At 54.4% G+C, this 16,931-nt stretch overlaps 5 protein-coding genes across 5 annotated transcripts; all 5 read left to right on the top strand.

The window, feature by feature from the left end:
* Positions 1 to 27: 27 nt before the first annotated feature.
* Positions 28 to 3,402, top strand: CAOG_07761 (hypothetical protein). Its single transcript, XM_004342785.2, has 3 exons — positions 28 to 1,175; positions 1,275 to 2,433; positions 2,564 to 3,402. The coding sequence occupies exons 1-3, from the start codon at positions 557 to 559 to the stop codon at positions 3,168 to 3,170; spliced, it is 2,385 nt and encodes a 794-aa protein (XP_004342834.2). The 5' UTR covers positions 28 to 556; the 3' UTR covers positions 3,171 to 3,402.
* Positions 3,403 to 3,490: 88 nt separating this feature from the next.
* CAOG_07762 (hypothetical protein) lies at positions 3,491 to 6,143 on the top strand (the record flags this gene model as incomplete). Its single annotated transcript, XM_004342786.2, has 7 exons — positions 3,491 to 3,546; positions 3,850 to 3,937; positions 4,209 to 4,287; positions 4,361 to 4,459; positions 4,545 to 4,838; positions 4,990 to 5,969; positions 6,071 to 6,143. Exons 1-7 carry the CDS (start codon positions 3,519 to 3,521, stop codon positions 6,141 to 6,143), a joined length of 1,641 nt encoding a protein of 546 aa, XP_004342835.1. The 5' UTR covers positions 3,491 to 3,518.
* A 255-nt stretch (positions 6,144 to 6,398) lies between these two features.
* Positions 6,399 to 7,047, top strand: CAOG_09126 (hypothetical protein). Its single transcript, XM_011272534.1, has one exon. It carries the CDS (start codon positions 6,504 to 6,506, stop codon positions 6,870 to 6,872), a length of 369 nt encoding a protein of 122 aa, XP_011270836.1. The 5' UTR covers positions 6,399 to 6,503; the 3' UTR covers positions 6,873 to 7,047.
* CAOG_09127 (hypothetical protein) lies at positions 6,987 to 9,077 on the top strand. The gene is made up of 4 exons (XM_011272535.1): positions 6,987 to 7,472; positions 7,733 to 8,698; positions 8,800 to 8,845; positions 8,950 to 9,077. The coding sequence occupies exons 1-4, from the start codon at positions 7,253 to 7,255 to the stop codon at positions 8,996 to 8,998; spliced, it is 1,281 nt and encodes a 426-aa protein (XP_011270837.1). The 5' UTR covers positions 6,987 to 7,252; the 3' UTR covers positions 8,999 to 9,077.
* An 880-nt stretch (positions 9,078 to 9,957) lies between these two features.
* CAOG_07765 (serine/threonine-protein kinase gad8) lies at positions 9,958 to 16,870 on the top strand. The gene is made up of 5 exons (XM_004342789.2): positions 9,958 to 10,017; positions 10,539 to 10,678; positions 10,801 to 15,465; positions 15,592 to 15,771; positions 15,871 to 16,870. The coding sequence occupies exons 3-5, from the start codon at positions 10,921 to 10,923 to the stop codon at positions 16,726 to 16,728; spliced, it is 5,583 nt and encodes a 1,860-aa protein (XP_004342838.2). The 5' UTR covers positions 9,958 to 10,017; positions 10,539 to 10,678; positions 10,801 to 10,920; the 3' UTR covers positions 16,729 to 16,870.
* The last annotated feature ends 61 nt before the right edge of the window (positions 16,871 to 16,931 follow it).

The raw sequence follows: 16,931 nt of genomic DNA on the forward strand, positions 1-16,931 counted from the left end.
AGCGCAACGACGCGTATGTCTTAATGTGATGTGTGTTGTGATTTTGCCTTTCGGCGTTTTGTTGCGGGTTCCACTTTGCCAGCCAATTTCACACCTCGCCGACCCGCGCATCTGCCACCCCTCACATACACCACTCACACACACACACACGTACACTCCACAGCCATCCCTCCGATGCTGTTCGTTCTCCCGAGCTTCAGTTTTTTTTCTCTACCCTTTGACTCAACGTTCCAGCCAAACCAAAAAAAAAAAAAAAAAAAAAAAAAAAAAAGAACAATTCACAATTAGCTTTGGTTGCCTTTTTTGCGATAACAATACTGTTTGGCTTCAGCCTGTTTTGTTGCGGTTACGACACGCGCGTGTATTGAAACATGGCTGAATATCGACAGGTTGGTTTGGAGTTGGGAACGGGGGGTTTGTGAGCGAGGGAGATGAGGAAGGCGACGAAAAAAGCCGGAAAAATGCTGGATGTAGATTTTTCAGATCGGAAGAAGGCGTGCTGTTGGTGTTTGGTGTTTGGTGTGGTGTTTGGTGTTGGGGGTTGGATGTGCAATGAATGACCGAAAGAGTACTCACTCGATGTGCAATGATGATGATGATGATGATGAACTTTTGGGTGTTTTGTCCAGCGTTCGATCCGCCGACGGGCGGGTTTATCACGCAGCAGACGTGCAACAATGGTAAAACTGCAATCGCACCGCCGTCGCTGTGGACCGTTGCACAAGCCCAGGACAACGAAGAGGACAGATGGTATTGCCAGAGCAATCTATTAAAGCCGGGAGCTGCCAACTGTCCCGGCAATAATCCCCCTAGGAGTTGTACAAACCGTAACTCAATCACATATGGTTGGCTCTACCAAGCGATTTCGCTGTCCTCGTTCGCAAAAAACTCTGGATACATTGACGGCACTCGTGTGGTCGTCAGCTTCACAGCAGCCTTCACCAACTCGAATCAGCATGGTGGTTACCTGTTTCTGAGGATTTACAACGCGGCGAACACCGTTTTGGGTGAAAGGTGGTCGAACACTTTAACCACTGCCGGAGCTTTGACGATCTCGACTCCGCTTCCCGCCGGTTCCGTCAGCATGAACGCATACTTGAGTGGATTTCGAAACGCTGGCGGGTCGGGGCCCATCAACGCCTTCTTTGGCTCTGTTTACATGACCCTAGCCGCTGGTAAGGTGTTTTTGAATTATTGTTTCTTTGGTCCGTGCTCCAACAAAGCCATGTGTGAGCTGACAGTGAGTATTCGTCCTTTGTTTTATGGTACCCTAGCGCCCATGAAACAAGCCGGAGTGTTCGCCACGGCTGCGTCCTACCGGTCTGTCGACTTGTCCTGGAGTTTGGTGCAAAACACTCAGCAATCCGTGTCCTCGTTTACCGTTCAGTACAGCACGACTGCAAACTTTGCTAGTTTCCAGAATGTGACTGGTTTGAGCAGCAGTTCGACCTCCTACACCGTCGCTGGGCTTACCAGAAACACCCTGTACTACTTCCGCATCTATGCAGTCAACAGCATTGGCACTTCTGATCCGAGCGACACCAAGCAAGCAACAACGTTAAATCTGAGCTTTGCAGGCACTGGCTGGGGCGCTTGCTCGGGGTGCGGTGGCACCCAGCAAATGCAGTACCAATGCACCGACACGGTTACAAACTATGCCGATGGTACGTGCACGACGAATGGCGTTACGAAGCCGACGAACACGCAACCGTGCAATGTCATCATGTCCTATGCACCTGTTTCTCCGTGCTCTGCGGCTTGCGGCGCGACACAGACCGTCACTGCTACGGCTGTCCTGAGCAACGCCGTGTCGCCTACAGCCTGTCTCCAAACCCAGTTGCAGTCCTGCACAGGTGCACCGTGCCCGACCAACTGCGCGTATGCATCCTGGCCATCGTTCGATCCCTGTTCGAACTGCGCGACCCTCTCCATCACGCGCACCATCGCCACTTCGGCGGCGTTTGGCGGCTCGGCTTGCCTCGACCCTTCAGTTTCTACGTCAGCATGCAGCTGCACCAGCTCTGCCACTCCAGAAGTTTCAAGCACGGCAGTCTCGAGCATTTCAAGCTCCGCGACTTCCAGCGTGACGCCGTACGTGGCTACCTCGACGCCGGGCGTTTCAGTGCCTGCACCCACGACTTCAACTGCGGTGCGCAGTAGTGCCACGTCGTCGATCAGCAAGTCGGCCACGCCGTCCGCTTCTCGTCTGTCGTCTTCTCGCACGGCCACACTGGCTTCAACCACCGGTGGCCCTGGGAACGTTCAGAATCAAACCGATTCTGGCAGCGGCTTCCCGCTGGGTGCCATTATTGGTGCGATTGCCGGCATTGTCCTCCTTGCTGTCATCATCCTGTTTGTTATTGCTCGGCGCCGTAAGGCTCGCGAGTCCAAGCCGGCGGCGTCGAATTCCGCGCGCGCATTGCCGCCTACTGCGTACGGCCTGTCTGTTGTGTGTTGGGTGTGTTGGTTGGGCGTTTTTGATGTGAGATTCTTGGCTAACTCGTACCTGTTGGGGGGGGGGCTGTTGTTTTCTCTTTTTGGTTGCATTTCACCTTCGGTGCAGAAGCAACATGGAGCTGTTGACTCGACCTGCCAGCTCGAAAATGACTGCGTCACAAAGCGAGACCGACGATGTGTATGCCGACGTGGGCAAGCCAGACTCCATCTATGCGGCGGCTCAGCCAGCGGCCGGCAATGCTGCTGTTCGTGATTCCATCTACGAAGACACGCAAGACAAGGCGCAGTACGCAGCAGCTGCTGGTGGGTCGACGTACGCTGCTCCCGAGGCAACCTACTCTGCTCCTGGCCAATCCAGTGGCGGCGGTGGCGAGGATCTCTACGCGTCGCTTGGCGACAATCAGGATTTGTACAGCACGGTTGTACCTGCTGCTGCTGCTGCTGGTGGCGCCTCTGGCAACACATCTGGCTTTATTGTCGGACCTCAGGGTGATGTGTACGCGGTTGCCGCACCTGGTGGTGGTAGCTCTGGCGCTCCCAAACCCGGTTTTACTGTTGGCCCGAGAGGCGACGTGTATGCGGTTGCTTCGCCTGGATCGAAGGCAGACGAAAGCCTGTATGACAATCTCTCGCCTTCGTACAATGAGTCTTCCTTCCTCGCGCCGAACGGTGACGTGTATGCCAAGCCCGCCAAGCCTCCGACACGGGGCTAAACCGCGTTTCATCTCGAATGATTGTGTTGTTTTGTTTGGTTGTGTTCTCCCCCTCAGCTATCCATTCGTCGTATTGCATTCATTAGTCGTTTTTTGTTGCTTTGCTGCATTATTCACTTGCCATGTTAGAATGCCGTGTGTGTGTGTGTGTGTGTGTGTTTGTGTGTGTGTGTGTTGCGACTCCTTGTTGTTTGCTCAACGCTTTGTTAATACTCAATGTCTCTTCTCCCTCGCTCGCTCTTGTATTTTTTTTCCCGTTCTTCCATTTGTTCATTCATCATTTGATTTCCCGTCTCAGATTCTAAATCTTACTTCTTTCTCGTCACTCTTCATATTTCCTTCTTTCCAATGTCGTCTTCTCGCGAAGTTCTCGTTTGTAAGAAACTTCAACTTTTTTTTCTTTTTTTTTTTTCTTATGCTTTTCCATTCAATCGTCTCGCTTCTCTTCCTTCTTCCTTCTTCCTTCTTCCTTCTCCCCTTCAACCCCGTTTCCATCATTCTTCACCGTCTTCCTCTCTCTCTCTCTCTTGCTTCTTCCATTCGACTCTGACATAGTGCAGCACTGACGTTGGTCGCCGTTTTGGCTGGGCTTTTGATGACGCTTGTTCGCTTCTTCCCTTTCTCCTTTCCCCCCGCTTACTGTTTGCTCACTGCTGCTCGAATTCAAACAACAACACAGACAAGATCGCGCACGACAACGCGCAACCGGGCTCCGAGGACTGGGAATCCATGGTCGGCCTCTGGGAAGGCATCAAGGACTCTGCAGCGTAAATCTCGCTTTTTTTATATTGGTTTTTGAATCGATTTTCACCATTGAGCGACCCATTGCGTTTCGTTTTGGGAACATCACCAACGACCGATGTCGAGGGATGGACGTTCATTACGATGGACGAAGATTTCATCCAGATTGCCGAGATGGTCGCCGACTGAGCGACTCTGGAACCGCTCGAAGAAACTCGAACTTCAATGCCAATCTTCTTCCTCTTCTCCACTGTTCACTTGCAGCTCACTTTGGCGTGTGCGAAATGATATGAACAGTGCGAAAGAGACCATCCAAACCCTGCTGAAGCGCGTCACATCCACGCGCAACCCCAACGTGCAGCTGGTTGCATTCACAGTGAGTTTTTGTGAAAGAACGTACGAATTTTGTCTGCTCGAGCTCTTTCTAACCTTCATCACTTCGGAGTTAGATTCTCGACTCGTGCATGAAGAACTGCGGACGCGTCTTTCAGATTGAAGTGGCTGCAGCGGACGTGTTGGACAAGATTGCTGGTTTGTTGCAAACCAAGGTAAGCCTTCCCTCCTATTTAACGGCATTGCTCAGGCAAACTGCCAGTCACCCCTTCTGACCCGTTTCCTGCTCTTCCTACTCAGGTGCAAACCAACGCCAAAGTGTGCGATCGCATCAAGGAGCTTATTCAAGACTGGGACACTGATTTGAGCAACATCACTGCCTTCCACCGAGTGTATGAAAACTTGAAGCGCGAGGGGTACGACTTTCCACCCAAAAAGAAGCCCACATCGACATCGTCGGCTCCGCGACCCGCTGCCGCTGCTCCAGCATCGCAGGAAGATGCCGAGCTGGCCATGGCCATTGCTCGCTCGTTGCAAGAAAGCCAGCCCAAAGTCACTCCTCCCTCTTCCCAGCCTCCACCGCAGCCTTTGAAGGTGAGGGAGACGCTGCTTGTGTTTGTGGGGACCAATTAGCTTTGTTTTTGTCTCTCGTTTCGGCTTGTTTTTGTTTTTTTGTTTGACATTGTCTTACCCTTCCGACCCTTGTTGTTTTTGCCAAATGATGTTGTTTGTGTCATTGAACTAGGCTCGATACGCTCGAGCTCTGTTCAATTTCGACACGACGCACGATGACGAGCTTCCGTTCAAGGAGGGCGACATTCTCACGCTGCTCAACACGTCGGATGCAAACTGGTGGCAAGGAGAGCTGCGAGGCCGCACAGGTCTGATCCCCGTCAAATATGTCGAAGCTGTTGACGACCATACGCCCACCCAGCCTGCTGCTGCTGCTGCTGCTGCTGCACCCGTTGCTGCTGCTGTGACAGCCGCTCCATCCGCAGGTGCGACGACCGCCGCGCCAGCGCCCACCAGCGCCGTCGCTCAAACTGCCGAGCCCACCATCGTCTCTCCCACGATGATCAGCGAGCTTTTGCAGCTCATTGCGAACGCTGACGCAGCTGGCGACAATCTAGTTGAAAACGAAAAGATCCGAGTGATGACTGACATGTGCAACGCCTCGCGAGCCCCCGTGAGCGCCAAGCTCAGTGACATTTCCAACCAGAATGCTCAGCTCATGGCGCTGAACGACCGCTTTTGCAAAGCCTTCCTGTTGTATGACCAGTTGCTGAAAACCCCACAACCGCCGAAGGCTGCGCCCTTCCCTCAACCGCAACCTCTCCAGCAAATGGGCCCTCTTCCCCCGCAGCAGCAGCAACAACAACCAGGCAACTTTGCCTACCCGCCTCAACAACAACAGCAGAATCAGCAAGGTCCCCGTCCGCAGCAGCCTTTCACGATGCAACCGGGTCAGGTTCCGGCCAACGCCGGTGCGTGGCACCGGCCTGGCATGGCAGGGTATCCTCCTGCTCCTGGCGGCTATCCACCACAGCAACAGCAACAGCAACAGCAGCAGCAGCCGAAGAGTGGACCATCTTTCGGCGGTCAGCCGCCGCCCCAGAATTTGCCGCAATACGCTCCTCAAGCACCCCAGCAACCCTTCCCGTCACAGTATGGTGGACAGCCGCAGCCACATCAGCCGTTCAATCCCAGTCCCATGGGTGTTGCTTCGTGAGTGTTGTTGACGTTTTGTTTGATTTCTTGGCGTTTTCTTGGCTTTCTTGTTGCTGGTGACTCACTTGCATATTCACTTCTATCCCCTCCGTCTACAGACCACCTGGACAGTATCAACCACCCCAGCAACAGCCATTTGTTGCCCCTGCTGGTGCGCCGCAATGGAGTTGATTCCAACTTGCTGTTTGATTTGTTTCCTTGTCCCTTCCACCGGCCCCCGTGTTTGTGGGTTTGAGTTCCAGGTGTACCGGTTTTGTTTTTCTTCTTGCCTTTCAAGTTTTTTGTGCGCTTGGGGGTCGTGATGTGTGTCTGTTGCTAAACCTGTTTGTCAATCTCCCATTACAACATTCACAATTGCTTGGTTTCCTTTCTTCATTTTGTGTAGATCTATGATGCCCATCGATTCAGTCTTCCTATTTTTTCCCCCGTTTTGCCGTTTCATTCTTCATTTGCTGTCAATCTCAGACCCTGACACACACGCTCCGCCATATTTGGCTTTCGCATCAAACCATAACAAAGGAACACGTCAAAATGAACATGTCGCAACTTCCGCTCAATGCACCGCCGTCGTCAACAACCATCGACTCGAGCAGCAGCAGCAGTGTGAGCACAGCGCCACCGCCGCCGGCGACCGTGATGGACTCGCTGTGGGCGGTCGGGTACAGGGTGCTCGGCGTCATCGACTACCTTGGCGAGACATTCACAGGCTGGCTCGGCATCACGTCGCCGCGCTATCAGTACGTCATTGACGAAATTGAGCGTCGAAAGCGACTCGAGCTGGACGAGGACGAGCAGGAAGATCAGGTCGCGACCGCTCGCATTGCCAACGAAGAGGCCGCAATGCAGCCCCAGCAGCAACAGCCTCAAGCACTACACAAGCAAGCACAGCCCAAGCCATAATGCACACAATGCACAATGCAGCCAATCCTAGTTCACCCGAGTCATCAACACGCACGAGTTTTGAAGTTGAAGGGAAGCTCCGGCGAACTCTGCCAAGTTTAGAAAGACGCTGAGCTTTTTGTCTGTGTCTGAGAATGATTTTTTTGTACAATAAGTCACTTTGTGTTTTAACGTGCTTGTGTGTTACGTCACTTTGAACTGACCGTGCGTTGCTTGAACGTGTCTGAGAAACAGTGCAACGATTTCGACTCCCTCCTAAGCAATGTTTCGTCGCTGCTGCTGCTGAAACAGAGCACCCAACCCCCCACATCAATACACACAAACAAAAGGTTGATCTGCAATGGCCTCGTTTTGAAGCCAAGCAGCACTCGGGAGTTGAAATGAACGAGAGAGCAAAGCAAAAGCCGGAATACTGCCATTTCGTACTGCCAACAGTCTATCAGTTCCAAGTCCAATGTCTACTCTATGCATTTTTTTCTTTGTTAGCACTTTTGTATTGCAATCCATGCATGCTCACTCTTTTCCAATCCCTCATTCAATCCCTTCCTTCAATGCTCGCAGCAGCCGCGTGTGTTTGCAGCAGAATCGCATCAACGCAAGGTTTGTTCTTCGCTGCTCTTTCCAACAACTCCAAAAAAACGACAAAAGCTACAAACAATGACTCTGATTGAATACAAAGTGACATGACTGACCTGTCGACCGACGAGAGAGCTGAAGAGAGGGAAGAGAGGGGGAACGAGGCAGAGATCTCGCTTCTTTGTAGCCCCCCCCCCTGCTCCTCCTCCTCCTCCTCCGTCCCACCGACCCTCATTTCCATGGTGTTGCTTTGTCTTCTTTGCTCCGTTGCAACGGTTTGTTAGGGCTATTACGCCGCGCAGTCGTCGCGGGGACGGCCAGCCGATCCATCTCGGTGCTCGCTTCCGTCGCATGGTCCACTGGGGACAACAACAAGCCGCCGTCGTCGCTGGACTGGCTGAATGCGACGAATGCAGATGCTGCTGCCAAGACTGCTGCTGCCAAGGCGGCTGCTGATGCTGGTGCTCAGCGCAAGCCAAACCCATTGAACATTGGTTTCTCTGTGGACGAGCTGCAGGCCGCCGCCGCCGCCAAGTCAGACAAGGGCAACTCGAACTCGGACCTCCAGGCCTTCTTTGCAGATTTCACGCCGGAAAAGAAGCCCGAGAGCGAGGCAACCGAGCGCAAGGCACACCCGATGCATCAGGGCGTTTCCGTGGACGAGCTGCAGGCCGCCGCGCAGCGCATGGGCGAGCGCTCCAAGGTCGACTCGGACGCAAACTTTGCCTCGTTCCTTGCAGATTTCAACGCGGGCAAGCAGCTCCAGGAAGAGGCAGACGCGGCTCGAAAACTCGCGCCCAGCGACTTCAACCCTGCAGCCGTCCAAGCAGACATTGCAGCGTCGACAAAGGATGTCACCACGCCAACGGAGCAGGAAGCCCGAGCCCTGTTGAGCAAAATCCCAGCAGCGCTGCGTGCCGACTTTGAGTGGTCGGCAGGCCTGGCGCCGCCGCGACCAGAGATGCTCCAGCTTGGCGCGCAAATCATTGACCCCGAGCAAGCAGACGTCCTGCGCATTCGATTCACCAAGAACAATGTAAAGTTTGTCTACTCGACGGCAACAGGGCAGATGCGCTACTTTAAGACCGCCGGCTCGGCCGGCTTCAAGAACGCCAAGCGCAAGTCGACCTTTGCCGGCCAGCAGGCCTGCTATCAAGTTGTGCAGCACATCATGACCATGGAGAAGCGGCGCCATCCGATTCGCGTGTTTTTGAGTGGCATGTCCGTTGCGCGCAGCTCCGTCATGCGAGGTAGGGCGATTGTTTCATGGTAGAGGGGTTTCGGCTTGCTTGTTGGATAACTAACCAATTTGGCTGGGTGGGTTTTGTTTTCTTTGTTTGTCACACACTAGTTGTCACAAACAGCCCACTCAATATCATTTCGTACACGGATATTTCGTAAGTTTGAAGACGACAGGGTTTTGTTGTGGCTTTTTGGTTTGATTTTTTTTTTTTTTTTTTTGCCTGTGATTTCATCGCTGACTTGTGCTTGCCCTGGTTAGACCTATTCCTCACAATGGTTGCCGCCCACGCAAGGCACGTCGCATTTAAAGGATGCGCAGTTGTTTGATTGGCGTTTTGTGTGTGTGATGGTTTTTGTGATTTGTGTCGAATGTACAATTCCTTTTCATTGTTTTTGCGTGCCTCTTTGCTGGACATGATTCTGTTCGAGCTGGATCCGCTTCCGTGTGGCAAGTACTCTTATTCGGGATGAGGGGATCTGAACGGAGCGGAGCAATAATCCGAGTTGATCTACAAGCAAGTACTTTCCCGCCATTTTGATCTGGAGCGAAAGTGATCTACCAAACCAAACTAGTACCGCATTTATGTGGATTGATTTCTCATGACGATACATCCCTCTCGCCCCATGATTTCCCCCGTTCCTATCCATCGATCGATCAGCATGAGCTCACTCGTACTTCAATGGATATCGATGTTCGTGCAATGCAAAATGATTGATCTTTTTTTTTTTTTATTCTTTTTCTTTTTTTTCTTTTTTTTTTTCCCTTCTATTTTGCTGGTTGTCTTGTTGAGGGCTGCATTTTGGTTCTTTTGTTATTCTTCTGCATGTTCATCGCCATGAGGTGGTGGGACTGGGGCAGCTGTGGGTCGGAGGCGGACGAGCGGCAGAGGCAAGTTGGGAAGGGGGTCAGGCAGCAGGCTCACTGAGTAGCAGTGCTCTTTCGCTTGTCCCCCGTGTCCCTGGCATTGTGCATTGCCAGTTTTCAGCAACCAGAGCTATTAAGCTTTGTCTTTCATTCTTCTCGATGGTCTCGCTCAATCTCGTGACCGACGCTGGCAATCTCAACTATAGAATCATAAAAATAAAAAGAAAAAAAGAAAAAAAAAGCGGAAATTTCCTCAATGTTGTTTCAGCCAAAAAAAAAAAAAAAAAAAAAAAACTTTTTCTCTTTTTCACAACTTTTTTTTTTGTTTTTTTTTTAATGACGCTCATTGATCTTCGCTGACATTTTCGCTTTGTTGTTGTTCAACCTTCTTCCCCCTTCTGCAGAAGATCTCCTTGCTGACGCTGAGCAAGACCATCGGGCAGGATCCGCTCGATCCGTCAGGTACTCAAAAAGCAAAGCCAACTTCACACAAACGAAAAAAAAAAAAAAAAAAAAAAAAAAGCCAACAATGGAAAAAAAAAAAAAAGAGCCAAAAACCACAGTCAATGGATTGAAAAACCCAGGCGCTCACCACCATCACGGCTCAGTCCCGCTGATGGCGCAATTGCATGTGCAAACCAACGACTGTGACGGTGCCATGCGCGCTGAGCCGGCTGCGCAATCGGCGTTTGGCCGTGAAAATCCAAGAAAAAACGCGGTTTCTCGTGCGCCATTGTTGTGTTCGCTGACAATTACGACCCCAATCCCAGACACACTGCGTGTCGCGACTGTGGCTTTGACTCGGTGCGTCGTATGGTGGCAGTCACATCGCGCACGCGTCGAAAGCGAGCACAGCGTTTGGATTTGGAACGACGTTTCAAAACAAAATCGTCACAAACTCTCAGACTTCGCTCCCTTTCGTTGAGAAATCAACCTGCGCTAACACAATTTCATTGCTGCTGCTGCTGCGTGTAAACTGACAGAATGCTCGTACGACGAACACATCACATTCTGCAATCGCTACCACGGATTCGAGTGCAATGTCATTCTGGACACGGACTTCCATGTTCCCGCGATTGTGCGCCACCAAACCGTTGTGTCGGTGCCCACTAGTGCCGATCAGGTAACGAATCACTCTGATGCGACTCTGATGCGACGACGACGGGGCTTTTTGGTAGTGTACTCATCTCAATTTGTTTTTTTTTTTTTTTTTTTTTTTGCTTTTGCTTTTGCTCCTTGCTGCAGTGGGTGCACGACTCGGATGGATTCATCATTGTGTACCACTCAGTGTCCAAACCGTCGTTCGACCGAGTCGGACCACTGCTCGACGCTATTGCAGGGATCAAGGCCAATCGCACGGTGCCGATGGCAATCGCAGGTTACTGCCTGGACGACGAGGACATCCAAGTCGACGCGTGCGAAGTGCCGCTGACGGCCGCCAGCAGCCTTGGCCGGGTGTATGGGTGCAACGCCTTGGAGTTCACTGCAGCTGCATCCAATATGCGAAACAAGCCAGCCAGCGCGCGAGCGCCGTTTGCGTCGAACGAGCGAGACCGCTCGCACTCTACCGCGCCGCCTCCAGCAGCCCTCCCTTCTGTCTCTGCCGCACCAGTCGTCATTCGCTATGAAAAGGGCAAGGATGCCGTCACTCTTGAGGACGGCATTGCCATCTTGTGCAAAACCATCTCGAAACGCCGCAAGCCCGCAGGAATGGCAGTCTTGCAGCAACTCACCGAGAAGGTTCGCGAGGAAGTCCAAAACCGCAAAAAGCTGCGCACAGTTGTTCGCGTCTACGAAACCATCCCCGACGCGCCGTACGATGAGCGGTTTTTGCACCAGCTCGCTGTCTCGGACTGGAAGATGAACTTTTACCAGACGCAACTGGCACGAGCACTCAACAAGCCCGTAGAAGCAACACCGTCCGCTGCTGCTGCTGCTGCTGCTGGTGGTGGTGGTGGCTCCTCGTCCTTCACTGGTAGCAAGAAAAAGGCGAGTGTCAAGGCTGACAAGACAAAAGGAGCCGTCCCGCCTCCCGCCGAAGCCGCAAGAGGCGATACCAAGATTTCCGTCGACCTGCCCGCAGAGCCCTTGTCACTACAACCTGTCGCAGACCCACGTGCGTGGGCGCAAGCGCGCCGCGACTCTATGAGCAGTCGCCGCCATCGCATTCGGGACTTGCAAACACAGCTCGAGACTGAGCAAAAGCTGCGCGCAGGCCTCGTCAAGCTGGTCGATGTCTACTCGAGCACCAACCAGCCCACAGACCCGAGCGTCCTGGCCCAAATTGAAGAGTCGGACAAGCGCTTTGGCGCAATCACCACCGAGCTCGCCGTGGTGAAACGGTGCAGCCCTGACATTGTGAGCAGCACCAACGAGTTGACGAAAGAGGGCGAGACAGTCAAGGATGGACCCAATCCCGCCGAACCTGCTCGCCGTGCTGGTGCTGGTGCTGGTGCTGGTGCTGGTGCTGGCAGCGGCAGTGCAGGGGGCCCTCCGTTCGACCCGCTCAAGGGGGCCAAGCCGAAGGCGTTGCTGCCCAACGCTCCTGCCGTTCCTGCTTCGCCGGCCGCCGCCGCCGCCACTCCCGAGAGCTGGGCCGCACAACGACGTTTGAGCGGAACGACCACCCTGGGCGCGCTCACGACTGTCGGTCCCACCCACCGTTGGAAACCAGACCCGACCTTGTTCCGCCGCTTGCCAAAAACCATCGAAAAGGATGTCACCATCAAGCAGTCGCCCTTCGCCAATCCTTTCAAGCGCGCTGCTGCCAACAATGTGTCGAGCGCAAATGGGGTTGTCGCAAGCGGCGCTGCTTCCGCCAGCACCTCCTCGGCTGCCATCGTGCCGCCTGCAGTGGTAGCACCGCCAGCTGGAGGCACTTCGTCTTCGTCTGCCGCCTTGGCGCCTCCTGCTACCGCTGCTGCTACCGCTGCTGCGACGACCGCCAAAGAGCCCGAAAAGACCTCCACCAGCATTATTGGCAAAGTCTCCGTCCGCATCAAGGGGGCAACCAACCTGCCCAAGCTCGCAGATCCTTTCGTCATTGTTTCGCTCGGACGGCAGCAAGTACGCACGCAGCGCGAGAAGAAGACTACCACCCCGAAGTGGGACGAGCAATTCACCTTTGATGTGCTCGACCTCAAGTCAGAGCTCACCTTGGACGTGTGCGATTGGGGCATTTTCGTCAAGGAGAGCTTCCTGGGACGGTGCGTTCTGCCCGTCTCTGGGATGACGCAAGGCAAGACCACCACGCAATCCATCGCCTTGACGAGCCGTTCTGGCAAGCGCGTGGTTGGTGGCGAGTTGAACCTTTCGGTGCACTTTGAGAAGGTGACGGAGAAGATTTCTCTGGCAGACTTTAACATCCTCAATGTCATTGGCCGCGGTGCTTTTGGCAAGGTCATGCTCGTCAAGAAGATGAACACGGGCCGAGTGTACGCCTTGAAGGTTGTCAAGAAGAAGCAGACGAAAAACCAAAAAATCTCCCTGCAGCGAGAGAAGGACATTATGCAGCGCGTTCGCCACCCGTTCATCATGGAATTGCAGTTCTCCTTCCAAACAGACGAAAAGCTCTATTTGGTCCTCGACTTTGTGAACGGCGGCGACCTGTACTTCCATCTCAACGAGAGCGGCTACTTTTCGGAAGAACGTGCTCGCTTCTACAGTGCCGAGATCTTCCTTGCGCTCGACTACTTGCACGGCATTGGCGTCGTCTACCGCGATCTCAAGGCCGAAAACGTGCTGTTGGACTTCCACGGCCACATTCGTCTGATTGACTTTGGCCTTGCAAAGAGCGGTCTCACAGACGGCCAGAAGACCAACACGCTCTGCGGCACCCCCGACTATCTCGCTCCCGAGGTCTTGTTAAAGAACAGCTACGACTTTGTCATTGATTGGTGGGCGCTCGGAGTGCTGCTTTGGGAAATGTTCTCCGGCACCCCGCCGTTCGAAGGCACGACCATTGATCAGACCTTCCAAAACACGCTCTTCATGCAGATTGAAGGTGCCCTGGCTACGCTGCGTGACAGCCGTGGATTGAGCCCGCAAGCCGTCACCATTCTACGAGGCCTCCTGCAGCGTGCGCCTTCGCAGCGTCTCGGCGCCAAGTCCGCCAACGACATTCGCAACCATGCCTTCTACGAAAAGCTGGACTGGACCAAGCTTGCAGCCAAGACGCTCACACCGCCCTACCAACCCCGCGTGCGCGACGAAATGGACTTGAAAAACTTTAACAACTCGCTCACGCGCTTGCCCGCCAAGGACACGCTCGACGACCCGCTCGGTGCTAGCGACGTGCAAAACCTCCCCGACTACAAGAACTTTACGTTTGCGCGTTTCTCGGGCAACTATGACGGCGACGTCTATGGAACCACAATGCAGCGCAAGGCTTCCAGACCTGGTCGGCAATCTGTTGCACTGGCTGTGGCTGCCGCCAACCCCGCCAACAATGCTGTTGTGGATGACGGCTACATGACCGTTGGCATTGCGAAAACGCCCGGCGGCGGCGGCGGCGGCGCAAGCGGCGCGGGCGCTCCACCCAAGCCCGTTGGCTCGCACTCGTACTCGGCCGTGTTCCAGATTGCGCGGTCGGGTCCTGTTGCTGCCGCTGCCGCTGCAGTCGATGCTGCCGCAATCGCTGCAGGCGAAGAGTCCATTTACGGCTCGCCGCTGGTTTATCTCGACCCCGCGCACCGTACCAACGAACCGGCGGCGCCCACTCCTGCGCAGGGCATCCCGTTGTATGGCACTGGCATGTCGCTTACAGGCAAAGGGGCGTCGCTGCCGCCAGCCCCGGCGTCACAAGCCCCGGCAGCTAATCACTTTGCGGCCGGCTTCAGCGTCCAGCAAGGCCGTGCTCCGCCCGCCTCTGTGGACGACGGTCCGCAGTACGCTGTGCCCGACACTTTATCGGCCGGCAGCAAGGCGCCGCCGCAACTGCCTGCTCCGCGCGTTCCAGACATTCCGCTTGGTGTCGACTATGCTGCCGCCAAGTCGGCCATTGCTGTCCAGTCGGCAAAGCAGGCGGACGCGTTCAAAGACCTGGGTGGCGTCTTTGGCCCGCTCCGCAAGGAGCGCAATGTTGCACGGCCGCCTGTGAATCCACGCTGGCAGCGTGCGTTAGAGCTCATGCCCACCGTTATGGATGTTTGCGAGGCAGCACCCAACTACATGGATGTGGACGAGTTTGCTCAGGCACTCGTCTACGGCTTTGTGAGCAACGGTCTGGAGCGTGAATTCATCACCAGTCTGCTCGAGCGTGAAATCTCGCAGCTGTCTGCCGCGATTGCCGCCAAGAAGGCGCCGCAAACGTCTGCCGTCTCGAACAAGGTCATTATTGCCTATGCCAACTTGGTCGGCGGGAACTACCTCCGCGGCACGTTCACCAAGCTCGTGTCTGAGCTCGTGTCGGGACCCCACATTGAGGTGCAGGTCAAGGCCATCACGGCTGCCAAGCTCGCCAACCACAGCGTGCTGCCGCCCTCCGTCAGCCTTACTGCTGTTCTCCAGCTGTGCGACCGCCTGCTCTCAAAGTTGCTTCAAACCGTGGATCAGCTGCCAGTAGCCTTCCGTCTGGTTTGTCGCCATCTGTCATTCCAGCGCTCCAAGTACCCGAACGTGCCTTCCACCCGCATCCAGGCACTTGTTCTCTTTGAGCACTTTTTCTTGCCCGTCTTTGCCTCTCCCGACTACTTTGGCGTGTCCGTCGTCGAGGCTGCAACGCAACTGGACGCCAACGACAACTCACTGGCGCAGCACGTCATTGAGATGCACATTGCTGCCATCATTGACATTCTGCAGCGCCTGGCCGATAACGACACTTTTGAAGATGATGCCACCAACGCGGCAGAGCTCAACGCCTTCTTGAACAAGCATCGCAAGCCTTTGGACGATTACTTTTTCAACGTGCTGGTAAGGGGGACGATGCCCACTACACCAACAACAACAATAGCAGCATGAAATTCGTGTTGGTGTGATTTCCAGCGTGACTTGCGCTGATTTTTTTTTGTTTTTGTTGGCTGCTCATTTCTGTCACAGACGTGTGGCGAAAATGCCAACTTCTCGGGCCATCGACTGCTCAAGACTACGGTCAAGCACTCGTCGGCTGTCATCGAACTCGAGTTGGGGGGCATCATCCATTTCATGACCAACGCGCTGCAGCTTTCCGTGTCTGGTGCGTCCGGAGCACGACCAATCTCTGCTCAAATCGGCGAGTTTGTACGTTTCATTGTGTTTTTCGAACTATTGGTTGATGTTGCACTCGGCTTCTCCAAACCTGACTTTGAATTTTGTGTATTTTTTTTTCTTTTTTTGCAGGTCCTGACCGAAGACCGCCTCGAGACAATTCGCTCCTTCAACCGAGAAGTGGCCCATGACACTGCATCTCGTGGAGACCTCTTGCAACGCCTTTCGGTCGTGCCCGACGAGGACGAGGGCGCTGAGGATTATGGCGTCGTGGCTGTGCCGTTGAACCCGACCCTGCCTCCTTCTGGTGGTGCTTCGCTTCCGCCAACGCCGGCAAAGCCTGCTCTTCCGCCCAAGTCAGTCGTTGCAGCTGCTGTCGCAGCTCCCGCGCTGCCCCCGCCGAGAGCCCAACGAGCGGTGCCCCCGCCGGTCGCTGATAATGGCGGGTATGCGTCGCCCTACGAGCTGCCGAACAGGAAATTGTCGCCTCCACCCCTCCCTGGCGCTCGAGTGGCCAAGGCTGCCCCGCCACCCATTCCGCCGCAGACCTATGCTGTTATCGGCCGAGCTGGCATCACTCCCCAGGCTGGAAGCACTGCTCCGTCTGCATTGCAGCGGCCAACTCGCTCCGTCGTTGCGCCAAAGCCGCCGCCATCCGTTCAGTACGACAAGCCGTTGAGCTATGGACGCAGTGTCGAGCCCGAGGTCATGAGCGAGTACGCCGATCTGCACCTTGTTGACTCGCGAGGGCAAACGCTGCTTACGGATACTGAGCGCCAGGCGTTCCGTAGCTGGCCCGCCGAGCGTGTCGCATCGTGGCTCGTCACGCACGGCATGGGCGAGTGTGCTCCGCATGCCATGACGAACAGCGTGTCTGGTGCAAAGCTTTTGGCGGTCGATGCACCGCAACTAGCGCGTATGCTCGGTTTGTCTACCGACTCTGAGGTCGCTCACCTGCTCTCCACTGCCATGGCGTCGCTTCCTCGGTAGCTCAACTTTTGCTAGTTTCTCCTTGTTTTTGTGTCGTTTGTTGATTTGTGTGTTCGCTTCTACGAGTATGTGCGTAGTACATTACAACCATTGTGTCTTTGTGTTTTGTGTGTCGGTGTCGTGCAAATAGTGTCTCATCAGTCTGGCAATCTGTCGGTTAAAGGGTGAGCGTGCAGACGCGTTGATGCAAGACGAGCAAAAAA

This window comes from Capsaspora owczarzaki (assembly GCF_000151315.2).
Source record: "Capsaspora owczarzaki ATCC 30864 unplaced genomic scaffold supercont2.16, whole genome shotgun sequence".
NCBI lineage: Eukaryota > Filasterea > Ministeriida > Capsasporidae > Capsaspora > Capsaspora owczarzaki.